Here is a 26,914-nt window from a genome sequence, read left to right on the forward strand (position 1 = left end):
TGAGCATGAAAACGCGGGAAACAATATTTGTAACTTTTGAAAAAATAACTACGGATCTTAATCTACCCTAACAATACATTTGGTCTCTTCTAAAGCTAAATCTGGAGTATTCCATTATAACATTTCAGGGGTGGACGCCTAGTCACGTCGTTTTCACAACTTGATTGTCTTTTGATAGGTGGTGTCAAGAAGGGCTTTAAAAAGGAGAAAATCAGTTAGGAAGTAATGGAAATAAATGACCTGAACTTCAATAGTCTTACACGATCATGTATCGTCGACAGCAGGATTAAATTCCAATCCTTCTAGCGACCGCAGAACCAAATGATTTCCTTACATACGATATGTTAACACTGTCCAGGTTAAATGGAGTTTTTCAATCTGGTCACCTATCACTAATTTTGAAGAATGGCATCTGGCATACCTGTGAATAAAAAGAAATTAATATCTACCAACTTACTAAACTTTTATGTGGGGGTGCCATCCTATGTTGAATTCCGCACAAAAATTTGACCAAAATATTTTATGAAATTCCAATATTAGTTATCTCACCCTGTCAGAAAAACACTTGACATGCGCCCTGAATACCTAATCAGCAGGCTCCGAAACATTCACCTCTCTTGAAATCTTGTGCCCAAAAGGGATTTCCAGGAATCTATTTTTGGTTTGATTCTGTAGTCCCTTCTGTAGTTTCCTCGACAGTATCCGTTAGTGGTATTATATCGGACAGTAGTGTACTCTTACAGGGGTTTGTCAAGTAGACGGTCAGATATCTCGCCTGAGTGAAAGTCTTGCAGGCCAAAAAATCATTCACGAGATACCTCAGTCCATCTGAGAGACCCATGTAATTATCTCCCTTTACCAGACTACTCCCGCCCCACCTCGCAATTGCATTATACGTAATATATAAGTAACAAACAACTTTGTCTGCCATAACGACACATGTAGCAGAGACATTCAACAAAAGACCTTAACCATTGATAGAGTGTTGGGACAATTTGAATCAAGTTAACCCCGAGTGCGCTGTTTATCCGATATCTGAAAGCACGATTAAATGATTGAAAGATCCATCACTACAAGGAGACACAACGCAAATATACCACAGTCTCCCAAATCATATTCGCACATTCACACACGCCACAAACTGTATAGACGGAAGATTGTCCTTAAATGACCCTTGCTGTTAATGTGACGTTTAACTGAATAAAACAGCCAACGATTCTGTGACTGATTGTTATATCAAAACCATGCGGTATATACGAACACTGTATGGAGCCGTTGTGTCCACATGTTGATGTCTTGCTGCCTCTCGCAAAGTTTATTCTTTAACCTGATATTGACATGCAATCCTCGTATTTAACAATAACATCACGCTTTGGATGCCCACTGATGCACAAACTATTATTGCACCTGCAGAGATGATTGGCTTGTTACCTGATGTAGTGATGTGGGATTTATCGACACCCTGCCTCGGAACAAGACTGATGGCCGCCGTTCTCGTGTTATCACAAAATCGTGTGCGTTGGCACGTGTGGGTATTGTAACTTAAAAAGCATTAAATATATCAAGCCGTACTTCATATTTGTTTTATGACCCTGTTGGAGGGCTTTGTATTGCACTAATCCAGAATTAGGAGAGAGAAATTCGCCTTCGTTACTGCAGATTTACAACAACGTTTAGAATGGAAAAATACGTCAACAGTGCATATATACTAAAGAAAATAATATCCTTTAAACAATTGATGTATAGAATAGGTGTTGATAGTGGATAGTGGCTATAGTCGTATGATTGGAAATCCCCGTATAACAGTCAGGAAAGCCGCTATGTTTGGGGCTCTGGTGTTAGTTGTCTCTTGTGCAGGGATTGTTCTAGGTAAGTATATTGTTAAAATCAGCTGAGTTGGCTGTAACGTTGTATAAATTAAAATGTAATAAATATCGCAGTTATCAAGAACGATATACATATGTGTTTAAAACGCATTCAAATTGTAGCGCAAATGCGAAAGACTGTAAATTATGATTTATCAGCGTGGGTATAACTTAACTCAATTCGGTGGCCCATAACCGAAAACACCCTTTACAGGCATTAGCGTTATAATGCTATTAAAAGTATTATAGAAGCACATAGTCGCGCATGTTGTAAATAATAAATATGACTAACATGACACATTGTGTTTTGACTACTGTAAACACGTAGACTTTTTTAATCATGTATGAGATTCAATTTTCAAGCAAAAATGGCAAACAATTTCAATAAAATATCATTCAAAATTCAATGTTTCAAAATACTGTACACCAATTTTTTGCGGCTACTAAATTTCGAGATTAACATTACAAACCGAAGATTAACTTTCATAAAAATGGAAATTCATATGAATATAAATTATGAAGATGCTAGTTCGCTGAAATAAATATTCGCGAATCCCGCATGGATCGCACACGAAAGAGAGTCGGTTTACAGTAACAGGCAAACACATTATCCTTAAAGTAACAATAAAAGCACTGATACTATACTTTCTTTCTTTCTTTCAACAGCCAATAGCAACGTCATTTTATTTACGTCATACTTTGTGTCACGTGACCATGCACGGTTCTGCTGCAACAAATATGGCATGTCCCTGATGAAGATTTCGAATCAGGCTGAAAATGATCATTTTGGAATCGTTCCTTCGAAGTTTACCAGGGTAATTATAGTTTATTTATACACTGCATATACTTTTTATTTTGAAACAAGTTTGCAAAGCTGTATCAGACCAAGTTACGGAATTCTGACAAATCATGCAAAGGTATCTAACTAAGTTTGACATCTGCAGGTACACCAGTCTCTTTATACTGTATGGTGAAGAAATAACAGAGATGATTATTTTTGTCCTGAGTACCATGTTCTACTTTCATAAAATTTCAATAAAATCTAACTCTTTATTTATTAATAAATAGAGTTTTCTAATCACAATTTATTATTTCATTCAGTACTATATACATTCTATCGATATAAAGCTCCATTTTATTAGTGTCGTTAAAGTAACTTGAATATTTACGGTACGTGTAATATGTTTTGATCAAAACCATTTGGTCAATGTTTATTTTTTCCGTTTTATGATGCATTGATAAAGTACAAGCTACAGTTGCGATATGAAATCATGGATATATTCAAATCTTTTACCGGTGATTCCAAGATGTGGATTGTTTCTTTATAGTCAAAATTCAAAGTCTTTACTCAGTAAGAGTTGCAAGCATTAATGCAGTCATCCTCGATTCTCCAGGGGTTCCGATCACTTACGATATCTACACCCCTGGAATCTTTCATAGTAAAATTGGATGCACCTCAGCGGCGGAAAACATCTGAACCAATAACAGGCATGCAAAGTTTTCCTTTGAAGACTACAGAGAGTGCGACGCCCATCATCAAAGCCACATAGCCAACCACAGTGTACCGTTATACGGCTCTATTGATGCACATCAAACGGCTCAATTACCTGTTCTGTTCTGTTGCCACCAATTTTACTATGAAATAGCCCAGGGGTGTAAAGATCGCAAGTGATCGAGGAACCCCTGGAGTATCGAGAATGTAATGTAGTAAAAGTTATATGATACCATACATATATTTAAATCTATTTCCAGTGTTACCGAGATGTGGGCTTGGATTATTTCGAGGCCCAACGTCCCCTCATCCAGACGACTTTGTCTGGTCTGACGGCGACGCACCAACCTGGACAAATCTGGGATAATGATACGTTGGATATAATTGAGCTCAAATTCCACAGCCAATGAAACAATGTGTATAAAAGCCAAGATAACAGAACCTTCTGGAATGTTCTGGGTAGCCTCGCCGTGCACTGATTTAATGGAATACAGCTGTCAAGTAGGATGTAAGAAGATATCTGTTTTAATCTAATTGTCTAATATTCAATCACAGGAAATGAAAAAAAAAAAGAAAAAAAAATATTGTTAGAGTAATGCACCTATTTTTACATTTTAAATTTCACTAAGATATTTGTATGATGGTAAATTTGCTCGTTCCGTTGTCACTATTCTAAATTTCTGTTGGAGTCTCCATTTTTCTCTTGAGTGAAAACAAAATGAGACTTTATCTTTGGGGGTCTGTGATGATTTAATGAAACCTTTATTCATAGTTTATGCAATAACTAACTTTTTAATACGTTTTTAAAGCTAAATTACAGGTTATATTCCGGATTTACCTAGTGTGTTTTTTTTGTTCATATAATATGTTTTAAAATCAATTTTGAATTTTAATTTAGAATTCTATTATATGTTTCTCCGTGGGGTGAAAATTTTCGCTATTTAAAACAAAATCAGAAAATTTTAAAAAAAATGCGGTACGGAATTTTCCCGTTCTGGCTTTCAGGGTATGTGAAGCAAATAGTTCTAAAGATTTCGCGGATCAAATTTTCGAGAGCATAGCGATTGCGAAAATATCATCCCCCCTCTAAATTAACCGAGTATATGGTGATACCAAAAGTACATTTTAACGCATATGGTAGATATATTTATATAATCCGCAACAAAATTTGGAGATGATTCGTCATCGCAAAATTATAAATTTTAAAAGTTACACAAAGACATGAGTTTAAGATTAAGTGTATAATTAGCAAATGATATTAACTTTTGAAATAGAAACTTACGATATAAATTTACACTCACTTTAACATCTTTTCTTTATCTAGATTTCTATAAGAACCTCATAAATTATACTTCTCGTTGTCGAACTACATTACTGGCATATGTATGTAAAGTGTCATCTAAATCCGAACATAATTTTATAACACAACATACGTTAACTAACAAAAAAAACCATCAGAAGAGACCATCGCACCCTCAGTCAGCACTAACCACAGGACAATTTTGTTTGGAGATATCAATTGATACTTTATGCTAAGGACAAAATTTGTATGGTTTATACAACCTATAATTTGTTTAAAATTAAAATTGAATTTATGTTTGCTGAGAATGAAACTTGGAAATCCATCTTTATATTTGGTGATACAAAGAAATATCCCCTATCAGATGATATTTACATATATCGACTGTTTTACAGGTGAATTACAATGATTTATCAACTCCAGGAAATTATATAATATATATAACACAATGTATCATTATCTGATTGAAATATATTTTTATTTCTTTTTCTCATGGACCATTGCTTCATTCATTTCTAGTATTAATCATAATACTTAATATTTTAATTGGAGTAATATAGTGCTCCATAACTTGTTTACATCTTTTTAATGTTTTATTTGAAATGCGGTGTTACATTTTTGTCAATGACCAAATTATATGACGTGAAAAGCCAATACATAATTGTTATTTTATATCATTCGTTTTCTAACACTGGTGATTAGGTGACCTTCATAACACTTCTGTGGAAACGATGACCAATGCTATTTGAATGAAAGATAAACAAAGTTTATTTTAAACAAGCTTAGATATATAGTCTACCTTTTGTCATTATTAAGTGAACGCGTCCATCATACCTAATGACCTCTCACAAGCCATGTGTCCAAAATTGGTGAAGCTTGATGGGAAAAGACCTCAACAGAACAAATTCAGGTATATTATCTAAACCCTTTATTTATTTGTTTTTGAAGATACGTCGAACATTTAGAACTACACTTCTGAACTGATTATAGAAATTGCTTGTATGTTAAAGAATACTTAAAATCATATAAACGAGAATAAAATGCTTGTTTATATGGTTTTTTCTTAATAATGTTGCAGTCGTTTAATTTCCTTTTTCCATTTGATGTTGACATTTTGTCAAAATAAATACATTAATAGATAAAAAAATTAATTAATTACATGAGAACACAAGAAATGAATGATGAAATAGTAGATATATCCATATTTCTTTCATCATTTTGTTATAATATTTTGATAGATATTTCTTTAACCTCCACAGACATGAACTATGGCTATTTCGATATCGAACACAGATCGACTCCATGGGAACCAAGTCCGGATCCAAGCTACTCGCCACTCCTGCCTATTCTACAAGCGAATCCCCTCCACTGTCTCACAACAGCTTTGCGAGAAGCCATCATATCTCTGACGCGCTTGCATCCTGTAATTCCAATCTGTGATAACGTATTGTATCTCTGGTGATACATCTTCATCTGTGCATATAACAGACCTTACCATCCTTGCATTATTTTGTCAGCGGATATCCCGTCATTTTCACAGAAAAATCTACGTTACAACTCACAACACTGACGTCAGTATAATCCCGATCCGCCGTTATAGAATTGCTACTCTAATGTTTTGTTGTTACGGTGACACTTTTTTTCATTACCATCTATTATAAAGCATGGTAAGGTTGTCGGTCTCTTCTTGGATCAGAGACAATTCTGTTGTTTTGTTATGATATACTCAAGGTTTAGTATGATTGCATCTTAGTGTCATTTATTTCAAAGTATATCTCCATCATCTCTTGGAAAACTATGGTAACACCTTGTTCGGTGTCTATTTTATATAAAGTTTTTTTATAGACTTGTATTCATGTTCCCACTGTTTCTATGGCGACACAGCTGTATCTTAAAGTCAGAGACATTGTTGTACACTCGTGGACCACTTTTTACTTTGGTGTTTTTTTGTCGACACTGTGTGGATCATCTTGTTTACTATGGAAACATTGTTGGATGAGTTGTGTGGTACAATAATGTGTACTTTATCAATGAATAAATTGCCTATCAATAGCGTCGTCTACGGTATCCTATATATATGATACTCTCAACACAGGCGTTTAAGCCCTCCTACGTGAGATAACATAGTATGGACCTTTTAGATAATCAATCAGTGTATTGTCTTTGGATCAGTGTTGGATGTGCTACGAAATATCTTTAAAAATGAAAACAAAATATATGATATAGTTTAAAAAAAAGTTTTAGATGTGACCTCATTTCTTCGGAAGAATGTTGTATATTACTTAAATAACATGATATTAAACAGGCATTTTCACCCTCTGTTGTAATGTTTTTATGATATCTATCCAATAATTTGGCTTTCAGTCGTGTTATTTAGTCAGAATGATATGGTTAATTATATAACATATATACAACCGTTGACGAATGTGCTCTGATAGTCTGTCGTGACGGCGCTAAACAGACAGAATGTGCCTCTGATGGTACGGTCGTGACGGCGCTAAACAGAGAGAATGTGCTCTGATAGTCCGTCGTGACGGCGCTGAAACAGACAGAATGTGCTCTGATGGTACGTTCGTGACGGCGCTATAACAGACAAATGTTGCTCTTAGTCCGTTGTGACGCTGCACCTGAACAACAGTATTGTCGATCTGTATTGTTTTTTCGACGTTAATGCTCTATACAGACAGTTGTGCATGATGGCACGTCTGACGTTCACCTGTCTAGACAGAATGTGCATCTGGATTGACGTCTCGACGGCTTGACAAGACAGAATGTTCTCTGATAGTCCGTCGTGACGGCGTACGGGGACAGAATGTGGGGGGATGGCACGCCGACGACGCGGCGCTAGAGCAGAAAATGTGCTCTGATGGTACGTTCGGTAACGGCGCTAAACAGTCAGAATGTGCTCTGATGGTATTCGTGTGATTCTGTAGACGGCGGTGCTATAAAACAGACCGATGTGGTGCGTCGGTGATGTGACTCTGATGGTTCCGTTTGTGACGGGCGCTAAACAGACAGAATGTGCTCTCGATGGCACGTCGTTTATGGCGCTTTAAACAACAGGACAGAAATGTGCTCTGATGTGTCCAGTCTGTCTTTGACGGCCGCTAAACAGAACAGAATGTGCTTCTGATGGTACGTCCGTGTGACGGCGCTAAACAAGGAAATGTGCTCTGATGTCCGTCGATGACGGCGCTGAAACAGACAGAATACAGAATGTGATCGTGTATCTGATGTGAACGTTCCGTGACATGGCGCTGTTCTAAATTCAGATGTGCTCTGATGGTAATCGACGGCGCTAAACAGCGAAACATGACTTAATGGTTCGTGACTAAAACAGACGAGAAATGGTGTTTCTGACTGACGTTCGTGATGGGCGCTGAACATGACAGAATGCATGTGCTAGATAGTTCGTCGTAGACGGGCGCTGAACAGAACATATTTGAACTGAATTGATTTGAGAGTATTCGAACATGCACATGTTAAATTCGATTTGTTAATCATACACTCAGAACACATTTAATTGTCCATAACCAAGCGAGAAATTTGTCGCTCCCACTGAGAATTGTGATTCCTGAGTAATTTGTCTATAACTGCAGTAAGCTATCAATGCAATACTGTTTCCTTACTGGATTATTTAGTGAAAAATAACACGCGGGTATCTATAGTCATTTTTTTAGAAGAAACATAAACGTAGATGAAATATAAACAGTACATAGTAATTGTTAATGTAGGGCCTGGCTTTTGTTATTGTCACATGACCAGGGAAAATGACAGAAAGAAAGTTCTTTAACTAACTTAACGAAAGAAAATGATATATGCGTGTGTTGTTCTTTTTTTCAGTAAAAGATGCTTATTTGCCATACATGTGTAATAAGTGATTTTACGAGAAACATTCAGATGCTTTCTGAAAAAAAGTTAACGGCTATGTATGGTTGAATTAAATAATCTTTTGTTTTATCATAGAAAAAAAAGCAATAAAACTTCCCAACCCTTGTATTTACTTAGCAATATACACGTTCCCATACCGATGTAGAATGAATGATTACATCTCGTTTATTTCATCTAGCTTTCTAGTTGTTGATTTTTGCTAAATTCATCAAATTAAAAAGAAACAGCAAATAATTAATCTTATATCGTGTGAACATCTTTTTATTATGCATGATGTTTCTTAAACTTTGTCCATGTGCATAGATACCCTTTTTCGTATCAAATCGAAAAATCAAACACAAAAATATAAGTATATACATGTACAATTCACCCTCTATATATCATATATTTTTTTATCTGTAAAAATCGAATTGCTGTGAAACTGAAATCTAACCAAAGAGATCAATTAGCAGGTTGTCCTTAAATGACTTTTAAGCTCTTTATAAGAAACACTGTCAACCAACAACTATTGGCCAGCCACAAGACACTTTCTCACCACGTCAAATAGTTTTAAACTGGTTACTGCACTCGTACACTTGACACCCAAAATAAGGATATCAAATTCATAAATGATCAAGGCTGTTAATAAAACGAACTTGACACAGATTCAAAACAAACTCAGATTAAATCTTAATATTTTATATACAGATAAGATACATATCTATATATACAATGCAGATGATAAATAAATCACAAGGCATCACACGATGCCAGTTTTCCTCACAGAATAACATAGATTTGGCCGTCTCTTCCTGAGTATCTGGATATTATTTCGATTTTCCGCTTTATCAAAGCCTCAGTTAACATCAATCTTATTATTTGACGTGAGTTGTGTCCCGTATGTGCTGTAGGGGCGAGGCAGTGATACCGACCGATCTAGGGTACTGTCAATGTAACTCGCCCCACTCGCGGTACTCACTGGGAGTTCGGAACAGTTGTCTTCGGTTGTTGACTTGATCTCCTATAAAAACCATATTAACATGATGTTATAAGAGGCCACAAGGAAAGAAAACATCAAATATTTTGATTCGTCATTTCTTTTCAAATAAAGCTTCAGTTTATACAGTTTAAACATATAGATATTTTGAAATATTTTATTGTTTCAGACAATTCTACTATAAAAAAGCCAAACATTTATTCATACCGCTGAAAAGTACAGAATAAAAACATATATTTTTAATAAGTATAAATATACAATTTCCTATAAGTTATTAAAATTATTGACCAGTCTATCAACATAAACTTAATCCCATACCTCTTACATATCGCTATGGTAACGGTTATGATGACCACAAGGATGATACTCCCAACCACAGGAGCACTGACAATGATGATAACTGAAACACACAAAAATCATAAAAAACATGAAATTAGAATAGGCGTTGTCAAGTTATCTTATCTTATAAATAAGCAATGCATCAAAAAAAAAAAAAAAAAAAAAAAAAAAAAAAGATTACGAGTCACAATTTTCCATTATGTTTTTTTATTTCAATTACGTTATCCTAAATTCTGTAGTATACAACTACATAAGGTATAATTTGTTTATTTGCATTGCATTGAGGTTGAAATGAGAAACAAAATAAATAAAGTAAAAGGCTTTTCAGTGGTACAATCTTAAAAGAAGACTATTGCAAACTAGAAATAAAGGACATGCATACGCCCAGTGTTTTCTTCATGTGATGTTGTGGAATTACGTGGCATTTCAGAATCACTTGTCATTGGAACTGTGGTTGTGAAGTTAGTAGCATGTATCGTCACTGAATTGTTATTTAGAGCAGACGACACGGATTCTGTTGTCATCTGGGTAACACATGTAACGGTGATATTTCCAGAAACTGCAGTAATAATAAACACAATCATCAATGAGATCAAAGTATCCATCTTTCAATAATGAATATAAAACAGATAATAACAATGATAAATGTATTGCTAGCAGTTCATTTCCTCGATTTAATAATGTAAGCAAAATAACGTATCGGCTACCCAGTCATCTTCTTGTACGGGAAATAAAATTTGTCTACCTTAAATTTATAATATTTATTTCCATTTTTTCAAACTTCAAAAAACAAAAACTTTAATTCTGAGTAAGCCAATATTCGAGAATATGAACACCACTTTCGCAGTTACCAAAGAAATAATTATATTACAATAAACTGTAATAATACCTACCTGTAGAATTAAGCAAAACACAATGTGTATTATTAGTGTTGTCTGACGTATCATTCCATTCAATGTCCAAAACACGAAAAGGAGACAACTCAATCTCTACCGTGGTATTGTTTTGACACAAGGTAAAATGGCTGATGTATCATTCCAACGAGACTTGAGTGAGATTTCATCACACGATTCGTTGGCTGATGAGATCTCATCGCTAAATCTTTCGACAGTTATATTTCCTGGTGATGACAAACTAGCTGTACATGTGCATTTCACATGACCAGGTGTGTACGCGTCTCGTGTGGTTACTAATATGAGCTCACTATTGATGACGTCATCAGTGCACATTCGGGCATCTACAACAATGACATCATGTCATATCTTTAAAGTTGAACAGTAAGATACGTATCAGCATGAAATAAATTGATAGGCAAACAAAGACAGAATTGGTAAAACAAAACAATCATAAATTAGACAATGCGAATGGTTGTTCACATTTTCATCGACCTGAAAACAATATCCATTATTGACGTAAATCTTGCGGTGATGTACATTGTACATGTCAGTACATCACAACTTACATTACATGTATTGTATTTGGCACCTGCTAACAGTACTATATACATCTCTTTATTATACTGTACAAATCTACATTATACTTACGTGGTATAGTTTCTAACATCCGAGAACAACTCGACTCGGAATCTCCTGTAACGATATATATTAAGCGGATTTCAATTGAGATTGTAAGTGACGTCATATATGTAAACAACCAAATGACAATGATTTATAATCCATTTATACCATCACCCTCTGACGTCACACTAATTTACCTTTTGTATACACACTCAGGACACAAATGACCAATTGCAACTGGACACTGAGTGGAGCTCTTCTGACCATAATTCAGCGTTGAAGACGCACTAAAGTTGATATGACATATTCATTTCCAAACTACGAACAAGGAAGTGACATGGAATTCCACATTTAAATTGATGCAACCTTATAGCCTATTCGTGTAATAAAAAGTTGTGTCACCGACACAACTTACAATTGTACCCGTATATCCTAACAAATTATGTTGTGTGCTTTCGCAATAAATAAACCAAGCGTGGCCAACTTGATTTTTGACCTTTACTGAACCATAAAATATTTTGTGATAATACCGAGGCTATATTTGATACTATAGTAACTCATTAAATCATCTCTGATATTAAAGTTCACGCTCAGGATAACTTTTGCAGAGCAAATTCAGACGTTATCGACCCCTGTCAATTAAATGTATCGACCCCTTATAGTTTTAAAATATCATAAATAACTCTTTTTCCGATATATTTGCCAATTAATCTCCAAATTAAGGTTAAGGCATTCGTATCATCTTTTGACTATTCCATAGTCTCAAGCACTATGGAAGCTTCTGAAATCTGACCTACAGAGTACAGAGGCAGAGTACAAAATCGATATTGTTACACAATGACTTAGTAGAATGCGAGAAGTCAGTAGGCTCTGTATTGTAACTGTCGTGTCTTTTTTCCATGTTTTTGACCGTAAACAAAGAGATATAGAAAATATCCACACACGCGAAATAAATCATTTTTCGACATGAAAAAAATAAGTCATCATGAAAAAAAAAGAAATGTGACCTGATATAGATGAACACTGTTTTCTCGTCAAACATATATTTGTTCCAATATTTATTTCGAAATATACAAGCTGGTTAATTACGCGTCAAAAGTACGACCTATAAATTTTGATATTTGATAAAGTTATATTTCTGTTAAGATAAGAATCAGTGTCCACATCCAGGATATGACGCTCGTAGGCTAAGTTTGTTTTATACATTGTTTCATAGTTTTTTTTATTTCATACTCTATCGTTATGTATGGTATCATCTGGTATATATCTGGGATATTTGTAATAATGAAAATAGTAAGTACTATAATACAAAATGTAGTTCGTCCCAGGTACCATTAGTGATAAGACAAAATGTTTTTGATATTTAACTAAGTTTATCTCAAACAAAACATCAATAACAACGCAAACACATAAAGGTTTCTTTTTTAAATTTATGTATACAAAATATGCAATTGTGTAAAAGTAAAAAAAAAATAAACTTTGATTTTAACTCGGCAACTTATAAAATGATATACATATATAGCGTATTGAATAGCAATGCATAGAAAGCAGGAATCAGTTATATCCCTTCAAACGTATACTAACAGTGTTATACATTAGTTTGCAGTGTTTTATATTGGAATCACACATTAAACTAGAACAGCTAGAACATTCACGCACTAATCACATTATACATCAATGTTTGTCACAGAAGAAGAATACAATCAAAGACTCTCTTTAGCAATGCTTCAGAAGAAAAAACTTAACAAAGGAAGAAAACGAATTCCCAAATCTCTAGTCCGTTGGACAAAGCTTCTTCTAGTCATAGTTTTGAAAGCGTTTATGAACACTTAAAGTTTCCATATAAATACACGCGTTTTATCACACATGCATATCAATAATAATAACTTTCCTCTTGTCTAAGATTTCGCTCGTTTTCTTGTAGCATCCCGAAGCTGCTCAGATCGCTATTGCTTTTACTACTGACATCAGACATCTTAGAAGAGTCTAAAGATGTATCTTTATTTGACTTGTCCACGACAGCGTACAATGGTGCTTCGTGGGTATTGTTTTCATTCCGTTCGGATATGATTTTGTCCGACTCTGAAGTATGGATGGAAGTAAAATGGGAAATTTCCTTGTCTGTGATATCCGGTAAGTACCCGGACTCCTCGTGGATGTAGATAGGGTTTGTGACAGCGGTATATCTGTCGGGGTTGCCATGGAGATCCTCTTTGCTGTCGTAATGAGTTGTCTCAATCATGTCAGTGGGGTGTTGGAACATGTTATTCCTCGGGAAAGCTTGACCAAATCTGATTTTATCTAAATCTAGTTTAGGCATCCGTTCTTTTCTTCTGTCAAAACAAACAAAAAAGCACGGTTTAATTCAGACCAATCAGTTTACGACGTGCTTAGTTTACCTCAGTGAATATTACGGGGACAATACAATGAATGAATATAAACAAACGCGTGAGCAATTTACTTATATACTTGTCTAGCAAGTGTTATCTTATTTGTACACACCACAAACGTCTGGAACATTTTTCTCTAGGATTATGGAACAATTTTGCTTAGCCAATCAAAAATTACGTTACATTTTGTGACGTCATCTGTGATAAGCTAAGTCTAAACCTAGGATTGATTTGTCTTAAAACTATTTTAAGGTTTTATGAATTGTCTTAGGATTGTTACGAATATTTTCTATGAAATCATATTGGGGAAAAATACATTTTATTCAGTGATAAAGAGGAACCGCTATCTAACTACCCGTGCGTTCCATTTGCGGATTCGTACCAATTGTTCTAAAGTGATATGGCACCGCCAAATGGAACGCGTTTGGATTTTTCCATGATGGCGGCACCCATATGAAAGATACGCTTTGAATATAAAAGCTAAGTATTTTCGGTGTTAACAATAAAATGGATATAAAATAATACCTAAATAGTTTCGGTATACATTGAAATAAACATTCCATGTAATTTTATCGGATATAAATACGCTCTGCCTTGTTTTCAACAAAGAAAACATTCCGATAACAATTGAGAAATGAACGCACGGTACGCCTTAAGGTAGGTCCATACTTTTGAAAACCGCACCGATACATAGACAGTATAAACCGAAGCTACGGAAGTTGTTTTGGATTCCATAATGATTTCCTATACGGTACGACATTCCACTTGGATATTTGTTTAATAGGTGAAAAGTGTCTTCATATAATATTGAATGTAAAAAATCATAAAATAAATCAAATAAAAGCAATGAAGTGAAAACTAGATGATATCGCTGAGGTTTTTGCGGCTCCTGCCGTTAATGGGAATGGATTTTCAAACACCAGAAGTAACTTCGTCGCAATAAATGATAAAAGGGGACCCGTCCGGACCGAAATTCTAGAATTTTAATAAAAAAAATGCATACGGATTTCGATAAAACAAGAAATTTTTGTGAAAAATCATGAAATCAAACAGACATAAATCAGATTTTATATCATAAAAACATATGAACTGATGTGGAATGTTTTTTTGCGTCATGATTTTATAAAAAATAGTCAAATATGATCCATCTTAGCACTGGATGAAATGGGGGTAGGGTTTCTAGGTATAAACTTCAAGCTTACAAAATTGTGAAAATTTGATCGAGGACCCTATGTTTTTATATGACATTTGAAAAATACATTAACTTGGGCATATCATATACAAATATTATGAAATTGACATGGGTTTTCATTTCCTGTTTTGCCCATTCATTGTTTTTCAGGGGCGAAAATATGACAAAACATGATAATTACGTATAGAAACGGTCCTTGGAAATACAGAAAATTAGTTTACATGTGTACTTTTACGATTACTACAGCTGGACTTACCTGCACGTCTTGGAGAGCTGAACGACCAGCACCACTAACAGGAGGAGGAAGAAGATCCCGACAACGACAGGGATGATGATTACAACTGAAAAAAAACGAATTATTTTTATACTTTTTTTTTTAATTCGAATAAGCAAAATGTATCATAGGATTAAAGTTATATGTGTCATAACGAGTCGATAATGTTGTCATTTATTTTTCTTCATTAAAAACCATCAGATTTTATTAATTAAGCTGTGAAAAACATTTAAATGTACAGAAAAACGTGTATGATGCCTTATAAATATCAGTTACAACACAGAACTGCAGTACTGTAAAATTGTACTTGTAAAATTAAAACCGAGCACATTGTAAGTATTGTAATTCTCAAGATGTTGGTATTTGTTGGTGGTGAATAATAAATTATAAGCTCTTCTTGATTCATGATTATGAAAGGCAAACTAAAACATACGATTTTTATCACTGCTGTCCTCACTCTGCCCTCCGACTTCTGTTTTTCCTCCAGTAGCCTGAGTTGTTGAACTAGGGTTCGAGGATGTCGATGTCGACTGAGCAGGGGAGATAACTTTTGTTGTAGTTTGTTCTTGAGATGTTGACAAAGTGGTGGTCGTTGGCCTTGCTGTAGTTTGTTTTGGTGTAGTTGGTAAATATGTAGTGGTCGTTGCTTTTGTTGTGGTTGTTGGTTGTGTGGTCGTAGCCGTTGTTGTTGTGGTTATTACTTGAGGTGAGCTTGTTGGTTTCGTTGTTGTTGTTGGTGTTGTTTTTGTAGTTGTTGTTGTAATTGGTTGTGTTGCGGTTGTTGTTTTTATCGTGGTTGGTCTTTGCGTTGTTGTTTCCGGAGTTGTGGTCGGTTTATCTGTCGTCGTTGTTGTTGTTGTTTTAGGCATTGTGGTTCTTACTGTTGTTGTTTGTAATAATGTTGTTGTTTTAGGTGTAGTTGTCGTTGTTGGCGGTGATGTTGATGGTGGTGATCCGACAGCGTCACACTCAATATCCATGATAAATGGAGGCTCTAGAACAAAACGAATGCGTGCTTAAAAAAACTACACAACCTTAATTACTGACGAAAAACAAATCAGAAAATCAACGAACAAAATATAAACTTCTGAGCTCTGCAGTTATCAGATTTTCATAATTTTTGGATCTTCAGTTTGTTTCGATAAAATCTGACATATCAACTTACTTGTACTCGTTATCATGCAATACCGGGAGTCGGCGTTTTGGTCCCGTGACAGTGTAACGCTTGCTTTGTCTCCAGTCAACATTGATATGGATCCAAACACTCTACATTCCATGGTCAGTGACCCGGATCGGCTGGAATTGACCTCGATCTTTGATCCGCATCCGGGATTCGTGTCGATACCCATACCGTAATATCGATACATCGACAACTCGAAGTTTACAGTGGATGGAATCATGACGGAACAGGAACAGCTACTGGTTTGTAAATTGTAACTATCGTAAAAGTCAAAAACAACGCTACTTCCTGTCACACGGGTCGTAGTAGGCTGGCACGGAGATATAGCTGCAAACAAATATAAAACAAAATATATGTGGAGTAATCAAATATAGCTTTATATACATGAATACTGCAGCAGTGGGAAAACTCACGACCAGACGGGAGTTCGAACCCAAGACCTACTAAAACAAGCCATAAACTATGCTCCTTGATAGATGGTGTTTGGTATGGCCTGTATTAACATTTTAAGCACAAAAAATGTTTATTGGTGATGACCAATAAGAACGCGGGATTCAAATGATCACAAATTCGACTAAAAGAATCAAGTTAACAAATATTCATTAAGGCGGTTAGTTTCCATTTTAGCCCCAAAGTTCTATTGATACAGTGCAAAATCACTTTGAAAAGTACTATATAAACAAAAAAGGTATAGCGAAACTAGAACATATATCTTCACTCACAATTTACAATTCTTGTAATTACTTTCGTAAGTTATTCATTCAACTTATTAGAATAATGAAATATACACATACATAAGCTATCAACGTGAAAAGAATACATTATGGTAAATTACAGACGACAGAGTACAATACCTACAAACATTAATGGAAATCTGGAGTATGATTCTTACAAACATGTAATATAATTATAAACAAATGGGTCGACAATTCTTCTGTTGTTTACCCCGATTCAATTCAATTCTTTTATTTCCTTGAACCTTACGGTTAAAAAAGTGCATAATAATGTATTTGACTTCTAAATTAAGAGCTTTGAATTATGTGTACCACTCCCATTAACCCTTAAATACAACCGATACACATTATGACTGGGGCAAATAGAATTACTTAAGACATTGCCTAAGGAATTCATACATTCCTTGATTATATCCGGATACTAGACCGTATATTGATTATTTGTCATTTGAAGTATATAAAGTGTAACTATTGTGAATGATTCTATATTATATGCATATTGCACCTTTAGCAAGTATTGACTACTTGTTTGACTCCAGTATAGCCTTGCAGTGAAGATATTGATGCAAAATGAAAACAATGACCCATCAAAATAATTTCCTTCATATGTTATATACTTACAAGGGGTGTCAAGTAAGCTTGCTAGATCAGAACACTCCGAGCATTCAACATCTGGAAAAGAAAAAGAATATCACATTTTTTTAGATCTGAGATGTGTTTGCTTTGTGTATTTGCGACATGATTCAGTGATTGCACTATAAAAAGGACAATAATTCAACTATTATATAACTCTAACATACCGCAGTCTTCCAAAACATGCACTTCACACACCCAACACACCGCATACAGGGAGGTCATTCCTTAAATAGCCCTGGTTTGTAAATAGGACGTTAGGTCAATGAGCCAACTAAACAACAGACCAACCTGATATAATAAACAATCGATATGTCGTCATAAAATCACAAGCAAGGATGTAGTTAACACAGTGACCAATCAATGCTGAAGATAGCAGCTTCAAGTCAATTGTTTATTGGTACACATATGGTGTTGAGCCGTTAAAACAACTAAAAACTATCATACCTGTATAATTGCTTCTGGACATAATTGTGTCTAGGCTTCTATCTCAAACAGAAGAATTTTTCTCGAATGTTTCTTTATTTTAAATCTAAACATTACAATCCAGTTTATAACATAAAATACAACAACAAAAAACACACTAACTTTGTGGAACCTTTGTGATTAAATAGAAGCGATGAACAGTTTGTCACAGGACAAGTTTACACAATGTACAAGGAAGTGAATTTAGTACAGGGCATTGAGACAGTTAGTCGGGGCTCCGTCTGTATTTATCGTGCAAATCTAGGTTCAGGGGTAAACAGTATTGTGTTTCAGTGACAGAGTTGAATTACGAAATAATCTGAAAGGATTTGACATGTATAGACACTGAGACACTTTTTTTTATATGCAACTTTTTATGAACTGTTTTCATAGTTATAGAAAAGGCTTAGTTGTCGAGGTACATATGCGTACTGATCGTTACAAACTGATCAAGGCATACAAATGTACTGTTTATTGTCATTTTGTCAAATTTTGTTTTACATTTGTTTGTTTCATTTAATAGTTCAGCATCACATTATTTGGATGGTTTTGTTTACTGTCATATAAACATATGTTATTCTGAAATGTGCTAGATTATGAGGACAAAAAGAAGTATCCAGAGGAAAACTATCGACTTCAATCAGCACATGATTAAGATACATGGCAAATGCCCGTCGTGGATTTCATACTCTAAGATGAGGAGGGTTATGCATAGTGTTAATATTTCTGGACACTCGGTAATCGTGGCTCTTTTTTTAAAATGTAGAAACTATAATAGGCGTCTGATCACAAAAGAATTGATATTACGTTTCCGTATGTAGTAGAAAAACGGGTCTTGTTTACACCCAGCCCAGTCCCGTGCCATGTAATGCATCGATCGGGTCACACGTGTTCTTCTATAGAAACCTACAAGTTATTCAGTGAGATCGTGCAATTAAGCTTTTACAGCAATTAAATATTTCATGGCCATGCCCTTTATATGACTGTGTACATCAGGTACATGACGCATGACTGGGGCAAAATCGAGAACGTGGAGTTAGTAATTACAGGCGAGTGGAGAACAACATCTTGTCCTATATTTACCGGACTATATTATTCCTAAAGACCTCAATACACGCTGAACTAATTACAAAAGAAAGGTAGATACAATGGATAAAAACACAAAAGCCAAGTTCGATGTCAGATGTTCTGTGCTAGGCAGCGTGATGGTTCAATATCAATTTGCCATAGAAAGATAGATACATTGTCCAATGGATTACAAAAAAAGCTTAGGTTTAGATGTTCTGCTCTTTTCTTGTTTAAGAGCTGTTCGTGGTTGTTTCATGTCAATTTTGATGTTGTATTTGTATATATACATGAGCATAATAAATGAAAAAAATATGATAACATATACATATAATGTTCTATGGTCTAGTTATGTCAGGTTTACATTACTGTCAACATTTTATGTGAAATAAAATATGACAAAAATGATTAGTTGAGATAAAGGTTTCTTATACACTATTTAGCTTTTATGCTTAAAACATGAACCGGAATGATAGATACTATGTAATCAGTACGCTTCTGTAAATCATACAGTGTGATTTACTTTACATAAATGAAAATTGAAGGTTAATCATATGCTGGCTGCAGCACAGAATTTATCTCAACTTAAGCGAAGATCATCAAATGATTAGATAAAATAAATGATTAAAAAAATGCTTTAAAATAGTATTAATCTCAATGGACAGACAATTATACTTGATATAATATTTATGACAGCAAGCTGCACAAATACCGAGGAAGACAAAATCGACAATGTATTTATATTGATAAAATTCTTATTAATTAAAAAAAACTTAAACCTTTTTAGTAGTATATAGCAATATAAAAAGGAAAGAATTTCCACTCGAAGAAAATCGTTCAGACTCATAACACGCGCACACCACAGACTTACAGAACATACAAACAAACATTAAACATTGGGGAAGTTGTTGACTGGGTGTTAAACATAATCAACCAATCTTACTGAAATAAAACTAAACATTCAGCAAACGAAACTTTGGCCTTTTGTTCAATTCCATCCTCGATGTTTCAGGGGTTACTGTCACTGTCTTTATGTCCACCCTTAGACAATGTCGTAGCAAAACTGAAGGCAGTCCAAGAACAATAAACTGACCGATTGGACCTGCATAGACTTCCTTTGAATATTTCATAGAGATCGTTCAAAGTCACACAGTCATATACAGTGTAGATTTATTCGATTTGTTGGACCAAAATATACCTACTCATCTCAACACAGGGCCGTCAGTTCTGCTGTGATATAGTTCAGGGGCTGGTACATGTATGACGACAGTGATAGTTACCTCTGGAATATCGAAGAGGGTTGGATTCTGGAATCGCGTTTTCGGTATTTGATCAAATAATCCTTAATGTGACTAATTGCAACTGCCTCCAACAAAGCAGCTCCTGTCGCCATGATAAGGAGATGGAATACCGCCTTATTGATTAATGCCGACTTTAAACAAGCAAGTATTAGTCCATATCGGGAAGCGTTATGGCACATAAAGGTTTAGCGGATTATACGTATCGACCACCTGGCAGATAGTCCTTGTACATGTTAATTAACTGTGTTTAAGATAAGAACGCGTCGGAAAATACATTTTGCTATTTATATAACTATGCTGTTGGCAAGAAAAGTTAACTAAGAGATGAATATAATGTATATAGATTCAAGTATTATTCGTAAATGTATAGCCTGTGTGATATTCATATGAAATAGTCAATATTCTATTCAAAATATACAATAGTTTGTACGCGGCACGTTTCTCCTTAATACAACATATGATGTGTACCAATTGAAAATATTGACGTTACTCTCGAAGTATTTGAAGATCCTCAATTTAACAAATCAAGGTTCAAGATCTGTTCAAAATAGCACAGTACGCCTGAGTATAGTTAAACTTACCTGTGATGAGTAGATGTAAGCAAATGAATGTTATTGCAGACTTCCAGATAGGAGTCATCGCTCGGACAGCCATAGTATGGAAACTATTCCAAAGAAACCTCTAAACGTCCCGAGGTGTATCCTACAGGCAGATGTGTCCACCTAGCTATGTATTCCGATTAAAATTTAATGTAAATATTTCAGGCGTGGTAATGTACAGTCATTTTGTGTTGGTGTAAAGTAAACGTGAGTCCGAACTCACTCACGTTCTCCGCCAATATTGACAAAACATTGATTACTCAAACGTCACGGTTGACTGCGGTTCCACCCAAGTTTCCTCCGGTATATTCCGGCGCATGTCTTCCTTGTTAGAAAGAAAGTTATTTTCTTTCGCAATACCGTAAAGCACTCACAATGATTAATTTAAATCACTCGTGTTTTTGTCAGTTTCAATGTAAGCTTTAAATAGACGACATTATGACCAGTAATTGCCAGTTGTACCGGTTGTTGGAAGGTTTGTAATAGCCGGAGAGGTAACCGGACTGTATTTGCATACATTGATATGGTGCATATCTCTAACACATTGTAAAATTGACCATAATATATATGATGGTGTGTGCAATTAACCGTTTTTAGATATCCCGTAAGGCCCAGAATCCGTATATTAAGCTTTCATGTATGCATGTGTAAGTATATCCAGTTAGACTGCTTAGTCACAAACACACTGTACATGTTATCTGACGTTCATCTACTACACGTCCTTTTAAATTATACTTTAAACATGTTTAACAAAAAACAACACCAGGTAAACAAGGAACATAGAGGACAGTACAGGTGTTTAATCATCATATGACTTCTTATATTGCTATTGTATAACTATCGACAACATTACAAACACGGATCAATGGAATAGGAACGAAAACGCGTGGCGTAATAACAGACCACATCGTCACCAATTTTGGCTTTTTGAAACCTTAAAAAAGTAGTTTACGTTATGACTATGTTCATAATAACTACATGTACATTCTGTATTTATATGTACTCCGTGCTCTGCAGGTATAGGACGCAATCACGGGTAATGTCCCCTTACCGTAGTTTAGCAATAAGTGAGGGTAACAACCACGATTTTCTTGCTGTCAGTTTAATGTTGTTTGACAGGGAAATATTGCGTACAGATTTTCATAAAATTGATTTGTTGACTGATTTGACTCAATGTCCTTTTGATAACTAAGATCATTCAAAAACGGAATTCCCCGCACTTAATGAGTTGTGTGTGTGGCTGTGTATGTTTTGGGAGACTGCGGTATGTTCATGTTGTGTCTCTTTGTAATACAGGAAATCCTGTGCTATCTCACTATCCACCAAAGAATCCGAGCAGCGCACCCACCTAGCATTCAGATTAAGGACACGCGGAAACAAGTCGTCCCACTCCATTTATGCTGGGTGCTATGCAGGAGCAGTGATTAGTACTTTTATAGACTATAGTGTGCCTCAACCAGAAGACAGAACCCGAAGCCTTTATCAATGGGTGAACGCTCAACTTAGTGCAAAACATGAAGCTATGCCAATGGAGACGTTAGAAAGGAAGGAAGGACGTTTACCAAATTTAGTCGCCTATTACGGCCATTCTAACGTTCTGTACGCAGGGCATGTCAGCAATAATATACAGTTGTTGACTAGTATTGAGGGCAACATACGATTTGTTGAATCCGAAGTTTGTTTGAGAGCCCAATAATCATCTGTTGCCCGAAAAGCCAGTTGATAACTTTTTGGTATACCAATTGGCTCAAAACAATGCATTGACGTCAAGAATAGTAAGTGTGACGTCACTCCGGTCCACCAGCACATTCATTTTAACAGTTCTTTGGACTGTTCGACGGAACAGTTCATTTATTGGCATATTTGTCAATAGAGTTTATAAAGAAAATATTGTATAGGGGCATAACAGCTAATGTTATTGCCTGTTGATCTGGTTTTCTAAAGGAAATATGAACTGGGAAATTGTTGACATGCTGTGCTGAACCGCTAAGAATCAGATTGCATTTTCTCGATGTACATTTGGATATCGTTAAACACCGTAACAAAGTTCTGGTTATGTATTACATTGTATAAGTTTTAACGCTCTTTTGACAATTGCAGTACTTTGAATACGATATGTCTATGCTAAAATAGTCTGATATTTCAATGTACATAGTCATGTAACCTATCATAAACATATTATTATTTGCTATTTGCCATATGCTGTACTCGCCGTGTTATTCACATTTTGATTTGATCACTTCGTGTTACATGTGAAGGTAAAGTGAGAATATCGGTCGTTATGTGTGGGTGAAGGCGTGGTCCGTGAACTTATACCACTGGTCGATACAGTTCATTAATTAATCAGAAGTACGTGTATAACTTACCTTACCACCGGCCACAATTACACTGTACATATAATTCTTGGAAATTTCACAATAATAGTGTTTTACACGGAACTACATTTATGGTAACGTGTGTGATTAGTGGTTATGGGGAGCCATAAGAACTATTTCATAGACAGACATTATACCTCCACAGATTCGTAAGTGGAAACATTGTGACAACATCCTGTGGTATTCCTTACTACAGTTTGTAACCACTAAATTATTGTGTTCATTATCAACAAAATTTACATCTAGTCTAGCCAACATTGTGGACACTATACTAATGACATAGTACAATGGTATAATAATTAATTAACATTTTGTATAAAAATCACCAATATAGCAATATTATTTTTTTTAATCTATAGTTATTGTTGAAGATAGCGAAGTGAATGTTGTCTCTTGATCGTAGAGAAGTGGATCTAATCTATTTCAGGCCCAATATCTATATTAAAATGATAACATCTAATTTGATTACTGAGAAACCTGTAATACTAATTTGATTACTGAGAAACCTGTAATACCAGTTTTTAGGTTTAATGCAAATTAGGAAAATATATTGAAGCCTTCAAGTTATAGCACGTAAGAATATCAATGTATTATATGTATTATGTATATATAAATAAATATACATGATACGATCTCATAACCTGACAATCTTGAGGACGAATGAATCGTCTTTCATAAACGAAGAAAAACTATCATACACTCAAGCACAATTTGTGTATGAGAGTTGTCTCCCTTGAAACTCTTAACGCTAGTTGGGGATGTTTATACTGGAATTCGTATTGACGGAACGTGAAAGTCTGGCTCACTTGTGTGCTCTTGTGTCAATGTATGAAAACAACCTAAGATGTGAAAGAAATAAATAAAAAAGCATATGTTCATTTGATATACATAAATCATCATTTATAAAAGGTCAACATTAAATATATTAGTCACATCTCACTTTTCACAAATTGCATTGATGCATCAGAGGGAACAGGTTGTCTCAACCCAGTACATGAAAATGAGAAGAGAGTTTTATAAACTTAAATATGCTCAAGTGTCTACAACTTGATATCTTTTGATAAGTTATCGATGCATCCATCTTCATTCCAGAGTAGCCAAAATTACTTGTTATGTATTTGTCAGTTTTCAGAAATTGGGTCGATGTATCTGGGATGGGTCGTATTACCAAGCAAATATACAGGTATGATAATTTGTTTTGGTTCTTAAATTAATGTTCATGATTAGTTTATGTGTGTCTGCAAGCTGTGACAATCTGGACAGACAAACATGTATGATGCCTTATAAGCATTAGTTCCAACACATAAGTTATGCACTGTAAAACTTATCATTTGTTTATGTATGTTTGGATGAAAGCCTACATGTACCTGCAGAAATTACTTGACAATTACTAATAACACTGTAAAAATGTGAACTGATATTGTAAACCATGGTTGACCTACATTTTGTATATATTGATTTCACTACATTGTACATACAAAACTAATGGTTTTTCATCTCATACATTTGTATTTGTACTTGTAAAATTAAAACCTATTCATTGTAAGTGTTAATGCTCAAACTGGTGGTAACTTTTGGAGGTCAATATTCAAGGCTCTTGTTTATTCGTGGGTATGAAAATCACGGCACATAAAAATTGAATATCATCTTTTTCAGATTTTCACATATTGATTTAATTATTAATTTCGAACTTCGTATACGTTTCACTTTTGTGAGTATCTTGAGTATACATATATTATTGTATAAACTTGGCTTCTGGAAATCAGAATTCACCGTTCAAAAGATGTAATTACTGCTATTAGCATGACATTAGATACACAAACAAGGATTGTGAAAAATCATATTACTTACACCCAACTACATCAAACTGTCGTTCTGTTTTTATTCTTTGATGGCTCGATGTGTGGTTGTTTTTTATCTGGCATGGCCATTACAATTAGATTAATATCAATTGACAATTATGCACCTTTGTTGAGGTCTATACGGTGTTATATCACACGCGTAGAATAAATAATGACCGAGGGCGTAGCCGATGTCATTTTATTAAATTCTATCAATTCAATTCTTTATTTTCCATAAGTTTACAACTTATTGGAATTGTGCAAAATACGCACATATACATATATATACAATCACATAGTAATTAGTACAATATCATAGACAAGTTACAAATGTACTATACATTGAAATCAAAATGTGTATTAAGTATACAACATTAAAATAACTGTACTGAAATTATTGGAGGCGGGATCGTATTTTCATGGCCTCAAATATAAATTTTGCTAATTTACGTATATCACTTATATTTTCGCAACATAATAATTGTATCAACTTGTACATAGATGGTTTACGCCAATAAAAAGGTTTTACATATTTCTTTCTTAAATCATGATAATTAATACATATTAAAATAAAATGATATTCGTCTTCCACATCTAAATTGCAACCAGGGCACTATCTTTGTTCTCTAGCAGTATCGGTATATCTGCCTGTTTCGATGGCCAAATTATGAGCAGATAGACGAAATTTAGATAAGACAATTCGGTATTTCGGAGGTATATATTTGGTCAAATAGTATTGGATGCTACAAGGGTGATATGATACCATATGGACCGAAACAAAGGTATTTAATTTTTATATTATTTATATTAGATATGTTGTTTCCTTAACAAATGTCAAAACAATCTCTAATGTGTGTATTAATTACAAGAAAAAGTATTTGCCAAAGAACACCACCCTAAGGAATGCACCGTTTGGGCAATGAAGTTCGCAAAGGAATATTGACTCGGTGTTTTTAAAAATGGAAATACCGAGTCAATATGTTTTATATTGAACGTCACGTGACCATCTATTAGCCAATAAAAATTATGGAAAATCAAAACATATCTAATACATGTATATACATGTATGTGGTGTCTTCTTTATGTTTTCTGAAAAAGTATTAGCTGGACCTGTGGCTAAAACGTCAGTTACAGGATTCATCACAGAGAGAACTTTTGTATTACTAAATAATTAAGTATCCCCGTGATTTCGTAAAACCAACATGATGCTGAATTATGGCAACATATTTGTTTTAGAATGCCTGTACATGACTTTTGGATTTTATCTCACCGCTACCAATCATCGTCATGATATCTCACACAGCTGTAGTTCTACTGATTAGTATCAAATAACAGTCACATGTACAGTAACACTGTGAAATTTGAACGAAACCAATCTCTCTAATCGAGTCGCTTAACAAGTAATCTGGGCTAGTGTCATGACATAAATCGTGACGAAATATGACCAGTTGTTAAAGGCACGCCTATAGGCTTGGTTTACATCAC

General features: G+C 34.8%; 1 protein-coding gene across 1 annotated transcript; it reads right to left on the minus strand.

The window, feature by feature from the left end:
- Positions 1-9,210: 9,210 nt before the first annotated feature.
- On the minus strand, positions 9,211-21,896 carry LOC138329706 (location of vulva defective 1-like). The gene is made up of 11 exons (XM_069276976.1): positions 21,196-21,896; positions 17,772-17,822; positions 16,402-16,743; positions 15,670-16,230; positions 15,219-15,303; positions 11,578-13,713; positions 11,408-11,452; positions 10,757-11,100; positions 10,246-10,422; positions 9,843-9,924; positions 9,211-9,548 (listed from the first exon to the last, which is right to left on the minus strand). The coding sequence occupies exons 1-6, from the start codon at positions 21,266-21,268 to the stop codon at positions 13,254-13,256; spliced, it is 1,572 nt and encodes a 523-aa protein (XP_069133077.1). The 5' UTR covers positions 21,269-21,896; the 3' UTR covers positions 9,211-9,548; positions 9,843-9,924; positions 10,246-10,422; positions 10,757-11,100; positions 11,408-11,452; positions 11,578-13,253.
- Positions 21,897-26,914: the final 5,018 nt, after the last annotated feature.

This window comes from Argopecten irradians, chromosome 1 (assembly GCF_041381155.1).
Source record: "Argopecten irradians isolate NY chromosome 1, Ai_NY, whole genome shotgun sequence".
In the NCBI taxonomy this organism is placed as follows: Eukaryota; Metazoa; Mollusca; class Bivalvia; order Pectinida; family Pectinidae; genus Argopecten; species Argopecten irradians.